The 8,618-nt window shown below is 31.6% G+C and overlaps 1 protein-coding gene across 2 annotated transcripts; it reads left to right on the top strand.

The window, feature by feature from the left end:
* The first annotated feature begins 5,299 nt into the window (after nt 1-5,299).
* LOC120092177 (F-box/kelch-repeat protein At3g61590) lies at nt 5,300-8,345 on the top strand. Of its 2 annotated transcripts, none has more exons than XM_039050422.1 (2): nt 5,300-5,799; nt 6,824-8,345. In XM_039050422.1, exon 2 carries the CDS (start codon nt 6,907-6,909, stop codon nt 8,122-8,124), a length of 1,218 nt encoding a protein of 405 aa, XP_038906350.1. In that variant the 5' UTR covers nt 5,300-5,799; nt 6,824-6,906; the 3' UTR covers nt 8,125-8,345. The 2 variants fall into 2 exon arrangements, with proteins under 2 accessions (XP_038906350.1, XP_038906341.1); XM_039050413.1 differs by having other exon boundaries at nt 6,821-8,345.
* Nucleotides 8,346-8,618: the final 273 nt, after the last annotated feature.

The following is an 8,618-nucleotide window of genomic DNA, read 5'->3' as shown; positions in this document are numbered from 1 at the left end:
AAAAAAAAAAAAAAAAAAAAAAAAAAAAAAAAAAAAAAACAAGGAAGCCAATAAACAATCAACTGTCCTAATAGTATGCTTAGACAGTAAGAATCAGCCTCAGAGCAACGAAATTCTTTCCTAAATCGTTTTGAATTTAGGATAATATGATATATCATGGTAAATCAGATACATTGATCATTAGAGTTAATGCAAAAACAGTCATTGAAATAGTAGCATACCTTTGACCTATAAACAGAGACCAAGAAAGAGAATCACATCATGGATATATCATTGTAATCAATGTTTATACAGTGCCAAAAAATGAATAGGGACTGATAATCAGAGACCAAGAACAGGTAAAAAAAATGTAAATGCAATTGTAATCAATGTTTATACAATGACAAATAATCAGAAACCAATAATAGATATCAAATCTCAAAGAAATACAATTATAATCAATGTTTATAAAGTGACATACAATTATCAGAGACCGATAATCAAAGACCAAGATCCGAACACTGAAATCAAGCATTGAGCAAAATAATCAGAGTAAGCTGAAAAGATGTGTAAAAAATAATCTTACATTTGTTAAAAAAATGAAAAGAAAATTACAATGACTCATCATTGGCAGGTGAAGAGAAAGAAGATTTACCATTTGGTCTGGTAACCCTACTAGGATCTGAACACCATCTTTCATCTCCTACCATGCTCCAAATGAGGATTTCCATCCCCTACCAAGCAAGATCTGAGCTCCAACATGGTTGTACGATTTCAGACTTAGATAGACAGAAGAAAAACACAAAAGAATGGAGAATTGAAAGAAGCGACAAGGAGAAACTCTCGTTTGGAGCAAAGAGATCAAAGGAAATCGAAAGAAGCGACAAGATAAAGGAGGAACAGGAGTGACGTTCAGAACGACAAGATGAAAGAGGAAGTCGAAAGAAAGGGTCACAGATCTAGAGAAAAACTAAGATCTAGACTGTCAAACATACCGTAGTCTAGATTTGCGAAGGATTTCTTCAAATCCAACTAAAGAGAACCACAATGACAGTTGATCGGCAGAAATGGAGAAGAGGAAGCTCCAAAACCCACCAGGAACAACGCCGATAGAGAATAATGACGAAACCTTAAGGAGAAGAGATGGAAGGAAACCGAGCAAAATAATAAGAGTAAGCAAAACAGGGAAGAGCAAAATAATTTGTGGGTTAAGTGGGATTTGGGCTCCCAAATATTGGGTGGGCTATAGTAGCCTACCCGCCAAACTCCAAATAGGGGGCTCAAACGCCCCCTAAATTTCATGGTTTCAGTTTTCTCCTCTAACTTAACTATATTATAAAAAAATAATTAGTAATTGCAGAAGCGAGGAATCGATCCATTGATTGATATCTTATCGACTAAACTATGATCAAATAAATAACTTTGATAATCTATTATTTTATTTATCAAACATGGAAATTTTGAAAATAAAATAAGGAAAATTATTTATATAAAATAGCGAAATTTAATCATTTTAGACTTCTATATATTTCTATCATTGATAAACTTTTATCAATCTCTATCGATAATAGAGTTTTAGTTTCTATTCATATTTATCAGTATTTTTTTTAGATAATTTAACAATTTTTATTCATGAGAAAATTTGGGTATCAAATATTTATGATGGTGGGGTGAGAGAGAGAGACCTAAAACCAAAACTAAAAAGGCAAATTCCGTACAGGTTTAAGAATGTCCAAATATGTATAAAAAAGTATATATTGGAAGTGAGAGATGAGTTAAATATGCTTGGCTGGAAAGAGGGATTGATGTTCCAACTTCCAAGTTCAAAGTGCTTCATCCACTAACCCAAAAATCGCTTTTTCACTTCCTCCTAATGCTCATTTGCTAATGCAAGAGCCTCAAAATCTTGTTCTTATTCATCGTTTCATTACCTTAATTAATCATCCATTTTCTCTCTCTCTTTTATTTACTTTTATACTCCTAAGTGCACAGAAAAGGCCAATTGGAATATTGAATATATATATATATGATTTTGATGAATGTACCTCTTTTGTTCTTATTGTCAATTATTATTATTATTTTTTGCATATTATAAAGAGGGAAAGCTATCAAAATATTGCTTTGTTTGTATTTTGTATTGCTTGCTCCTATTAACACCATCCTAGGGATCGCATATCTCTACGAATATTTTTTAGCCAAATCCTTGTTCTTACTTATATTTACCAAAGTGACTATTTTTAAACATAACTTTTAAACATCATCTTTGCTAATAGGTCTATGATTTAAAAATAGTAATATATAAATCTCCATAAACTCACTAGTTTAACGGTTTGGTACGAAAATGATGTTGGACTAATGTACAAGTTACTACTAAATAATTTACCAAAATCAACAATTTTGAGGAAAAAATTGTTTTCCTTTGATCTTAAGAATGAGTGATTGTCTTCCTTCTGTCTCTATCGTCCAACCCAAGAACATATATTAATGATGTTACCTTATTTATATATATATATATTTTTTTTTTTTGTTGTACGTATGTCTTATAATTGAATGAATGTGTAAGCTGTCTCTTATACACATCTAGATGTGTATAAGAGACAGGTGTAAGAGAGTTTTTTTTTTTTTTTTTTTTTTTTTTTTTTTTTTAACAATATTTTGAGCGAGAACTTATTAGGAGGTTAAGATTGCAATATCTTTTAAAGTTTAATGTTAAACTTGCCACACTTATTTAAGTTCTGAGTAAGATTCGATGAAATTAAAAGTTTAAAATTAAAATTCACACGAGTTGAGAACTTTAAATTAATAATAATAAAAAATAAAAAAAAAAACCTAAATTCTAAAAAAGAACTTTAGATGGACAAAAATGAAGGAAGACGCAGGCCCTTGGAAGGGAGAGGATCTATTAATCTGTTAAGTATTACCCACATTAAAATCAAATTAATTAAGGTGATTATTGTTTTTAATGAAAAAATATAAAATTAATATTAGAATTTTGTGTCTACTCAACTAAACCACTTAAATAAAGAATAATTTAGATCCAAACAAACATTTAAACCATCTTACGTGTGGAGATTGTGACATCTAACCATAAGATTTCACGATTAATAATTTCGTTAAGAGGAAAAATGCACCCATTTAATTATAATTAATAAATTCATTACTCTTTTTGTTTTAAGGGGATGAATCATGATTTCTTGGTTCTTAAAAATTCTTAACTAAAAGAGAGGAAATTAAATTAGAGTTTAAGTTGGAAATTTAAATCATATGCAAAAACAAGCCAGTAATCGAGATATATGTATGTATGATATATTCTTAAAGAAGACCCGTATCTTCTACAATACAAATTTATTTACTAATATAATTATATATTTGCAACATGTACCTATCAAACTAAATATAACTTAGCGGTTAGGATATGTACCGTTGTTGGAAATAAAAAAGTACATCATTTTAACTAAAAATATACTCTATAGCTTAAATCATGTTTGAGTTTTTTCTTAAAAAAAAAAAGTAGGACAAACTTCTTTTGAACAAGTACTTTTAATATTATTGTGCCATAAGTACATATAGAATAGGTAGTTTTAAAACTTTCATGCCCCTTCTACTTTTTTTCTTCTATCACAAAGACCATTAGGCTGATATCTATATCTATATTGATTATTGTTTTCAGTTATTTATCAATTTCATTCAGTGTTTAACATTAATGAGCTTAACAAATACCATTAGACTATGTTATAAAATAAATAAAATCCTTCATACTAGTACCACCTGATAATAAGTAATATTCTATTCATTTTTTAGAATAATCTATTAATTTTTATCATAATGTATAATATTTTAACAGAACCAACAAGTATTTAAGTCCAATGTTAAAATTGGGCTGTTCTATAACTTAACCAAAAAAAAAAAAAATAATAACTCAAGGGAACTTTTTATTTGCTGTTTGAAAAAATTGAAAAGAAATATTTTATTCTAAAGAACATGATGCTTGAAGTTGCCTCTCTTAGTCGGTAAAGTATATATCCAATAAAGGTTATTTATTTTCCTATCGTATAATTATTTTATTTTTTTCCCTTACAATATTCAGATCAGTCCGAGGATCAATTTCAGATTTCGAATTTGATATTTGACAGTGTAAATTTATGTCAGTTAAAATACGTTTATATGATCACTATTTTATAATCCTGATTTATACTTATTGAAAATTGAGTTTTTTTTTTCTAATATCTACTTAATTCTATTTAGATGACTTGTTTAAGTTGCTAATTAAATGTGCTTGACAGTCCTTAAAAAAAATATTTCGAGAGAAAAAAAAAAGAAAAAAATGCATTTAAATAAGACACTTATCATGTAACCATTTTTTTTGGCCATTGATATTTTTATTGTTAAGTGATGGTTGCTTCACGTATTTATGAAAATGGTTAAATTTTAACTTCTAAATTTAGTTATTTATTTTTTCAAATCATAAATTTAGTCTATAAAGTTATTTTTTTACTAAATTTGGTTAAAAAATAATGATAATTTTCATATAGAAAAAATAAATATGTGAATATAGTTCAAATTTTATAGTAAAAATACTAATAGATAATAGTTTTTTTTTTTTTTTCAAATCATCGATAAATTAATTGTAGAGACTATATTTAAGCTTTATTGAAATTATAAGAACTAAAATTGCAAGAATAAAGAGTATAAGGATTAAAATAGCATTTTAAACTATTTTTAGTAATAAAATAACATGGCTAATTCATCAACATCATATTGAATGGTTTTTGCTGCATATAAAATCTATGTTAGATTTTTTTTAAAAAGGGATTAACATAGTCCCTCTTAACAAAAAAATATAAACCAAAATAAGAGTGAAAAACTAAAAATGAACTATAAATTATTTTCAAAATACAAAATTTAAAACCAAATCCGACGTGTAAATATACCCGCGATTAAAAGATTTATAGTTTAAAATTTTCAATCCTTTGTATTATAAAAATAAAAATTGAAAAGCATATTGAGAAGAAGAAAAGAAGAGAAAGGTTTTAGACATCATAAGCATTTAGAAGACATTCTTAAAGCTAACGAGTATATTGAATGTCAATATCAATATTATTACCTAATTTAAAATTAGAGATAAAGAGAGAGAAATAACGTTAAATTGGAGGTGATGAGAAGCCTAGTATGAAAGCAATATGAAACCATTTTGGCCATTTAAGAATGTGACAAAAATCCGAAATTGTGAATTAATAATAATAATAATAATAATAATGATTCATGAATGAATGAATAAATAAATAAAATCCCTCGTTAAAATCTATCGATTGCTTGGAAAACAGCTCTGGACTGAAACACAAGGCCCTTGTGTGGCACTATCCCCACGCTACCCTTCACCAGAGACAGAACCACGCGCTTCCACGCGCCTCTTTCTTCTTCTCTCACTGTAAAGCCGCTAAAAGGAAAACCGCCTTCCCACTCCCCTTCTCGTCTGTCGTTTTTCTTATATCTAAAAAGAAAACGAAAGGGGGAAAATGAAATTAAGGAAAAGCAAAGGAAAACCTATACAACCAACAACAATACACCCTCACTCTCTAATCTCACCTCATTTCTCTCTCTAGGATGCTTCTTTTCTGATTCTTGGCTGCCAAATCTAGCAACCCTTTGTATTCTTTGCCCCCATTTTACAGAAATTTTTCTTCTCATTGAATGATAAAGGGGTTGCTCTGTTTCTCATTTATTTCCTTCTCTTTTGCTATTCCACCTGCATCTGAGGTTTCTTCATCGAATCTAGCGGTACCCCATTTTCAGGTGGCTGCCGAAGAGGCTTTTTATAAGGTTTGTTCATCGTGGGTTATTGCCATCAGGACCTAATTTTCACTTTTTTGTAATTGTTTTGTTTTGTTTTGTTTTGTTCTTTTGTTTTGTGTTTTTCTTGATCTGGGTTTTGTTTTTAATCCATGTATTTTCTCATTTTCTGATGGATATGGATTTGGCTTTCTTTTAACACGAAGTTTTCATCTTTGATTGATCTGTAACTCTTGTGTGTTTCACTCTCTACTCACCCATTTATTTTTGTTCTAATTTGCAATTCTCTGTTATGGTGAGTTTTAACAGTTGAGATACGTTTTATTTATTAATTTATTTATGGTTTTCCCTTTCCGTTTGGAGAAGGCATAAATTTATGTTGAGTTAATGTGGACTGGGACTTCTTTTGGAAAGCTTCCTTTTAATTTGATGTCCATTGCTCATACCCTTTGCAGGGATGATTAGGAGATTTACATTTCTTAAATCTGTTGTGGCAGTTATTTTCCCTCTTTGGAATTTGGCTTCGGAGATGCTTAAATGCTTACACATTTTTTTTTTTGAAAGAATATTGTACTCATGAACAGTGTCTCTCTTTTGTTGCTGTCTGCTACTGTCTGTCAATGCTTTCCTGTGGATTTGTGTATAATGTCGTTTGTTTGGGTTCAGGTTTTATCTACCTTTACCCTAAATGTTTGGTTTTATAACACCTTTGTTTCTTGTGTATGGTCGCTAGTTGTCCGGGAAGGATTCTTTCTTCATTAAAGCAGACTACAAATGTCTGTAATTTTTCCACTTATTACCCACATAGGATTCTTGAAGACATAATGTATCGTATGATTTAGGGGTGAAGTTATTACACTTCAGGTTGTGGCATTTGTTTATGTTATTGCAACTTTAACGATCAGCAATGTTATATAGCAATCTCTATGTTTTAGTCTTGATCTTCCTTCTGTTGTCATTTTTATTTAGTTGAAATGAAATGTAGTTTTTTTCCCATGACGTTTTCTATTGGAAGAATGTGTTTTTTTGACTTGTGCTTGTCTCAATTCAGAAGAGTTGGATCACTTCATTCCTGCTGCGTCTTCTTATAGTTTGACTACTGCGATCAGCTCATCATTGTTTTGATCATTCATCATTATGGAAGGACAAACGTCATGGATTAGGCATTGCCACAATGACATGTCAAGAGATCTTGAAGATTTTGATTCTTACTTGGATTTCACAAGTGAAGGAGGCAAAGAGGCTGTAGCAGTTTCTGTGGAGTCAATCCTGCCTGATGACTTGTTGGAACGTATTCTGTCCTATCTACCGATAGCGAGCATTTTCAGAGCTGGTTCTGTGTGCAAAAGATGGCACGATATAGTTAGTTCAAGGAGGTTTTTGTGGAATGTCTCACATATCCTATCACAGAAACCTTGGTATTTCATGTTTACAAGCTCCGATGAGCCTATTGGTTATGCCTATGATCCAGTTCTTAGAAAGTGGTATGCCATTGATCTCCCCTGCATTGACAAGTCAAATTGCTTTATTGCCTCGTCTTGTGGCTTGGTTTGTTTCATGGACAGTGACAGTCGAAGTGAGTTACATGTCTGCAACCCTATAACCAAATGCTCAATGAAATTACCAGAGCCCTCTGGATCGAAGTTCTCTGATTATAGTGCACTTGCAATCTCTGTAAACAGGATTTCGCACAACTATAAAATCTCTGTAGTGAAATCTAAGCAAGTTCCTGGAAACTTCTTTCAATGGGATATATCAATTCATATTTATGATTCGGAAACAATGATGTGGGTTACATCCCTGACTGAAGTCCTGTCGGGGTGGAGAGGTGGCGATGAGAGTGTGATTTGTGATGGAGTTCTTTACTTCTTAATCTATTCAACCGGGGGTGGAGCACCTGATAACCGCCATGGTCTTGTTACTTACAATATCTCTAACCATTCGTCTCATGGTCTGTTGATAAGAAGCTTTATTCCTGCTCCCTGTTCTCTCACTTGCGGTCGATTGATGAACCTTAAGCAGAAGCTGGTCATGGTTGGTGGAATTGGTAAACAGGATAGGCCAGACATCATTAAGGGGATTGGAATTTGGATTCTTTGCGGGAAGGAATTGCGAGAAATTGCACGCATGCCCCATAAGTTCTTCCAGGGATTTGGGGAATTCGACGATGTTTTTGCCAGCTGCGGCACTGATGACCTTATTTACATCCAGAGTTATGGAGCTCCAGCTTTACTTACCTTCGACATGAATCTAAGACAATGGAGATGGTCGCAGAAGTGCCCGGTGACAAAGAGATTTCCCCTCCAGCTTTTTACTGGCTTTTGCTTTGAACCAAGGCTTGAGATCAATCCCTGACTCGTTTCTTCTCACAGCTCGATTTGTGTGTTTTTATTAACAAAATTGTCTGAAATTTGGTTGATTTTGTTCTTATTTGCTTTTTATCTGTTGCACTGAAGAATCTACATTCCAAGGAAAGAGTATATACATGTAACTGCAGATAAAAGCTGCATGCATATTCATGAATATGAGAATAGAATTCTTTACATAGGAAAATACCACTCAAGTTAAACTGGTTACAAACTCTGAGACTAGTTCAAAATTGGTGCTTCCTCTCTGCAGTTGCCGTTGATGGAATTTCTCTATACTTTTATTCTTCACTTCAATGGATCAGTCTCTGTTAATCTTGAGCACTCTCTAAAACTTCACTATTTAATACAAGTATATCTATCTGATCAATGCCATATCTAGACAATGTCGATTTACTTCGGCTCAAACTCGAAGTTTTGCTTTATCTACACTTTAAGCTTTTTGGGTCTAGTAGTTATTTGACGTTGATAACATGCTTGTGT

Source organism: Benincasa hispida, chromosome 1 (genome assembly GCF_009727055.1).
Source record: "Benincasa hispida cultivar B227 chromosome 1, ASM972705v1, whole genome shotgun sequence".
Lineage (NCBI taxonomy): Eukaryota > Viridiplantae > Streptophyta > Magnoliopsida > Cucurbitales > Cucurbitaceae > Benincasa > Benincasa hispida.
This window is presented reverse-complemented; position numbering and strand designations above follow the sequence as displayed.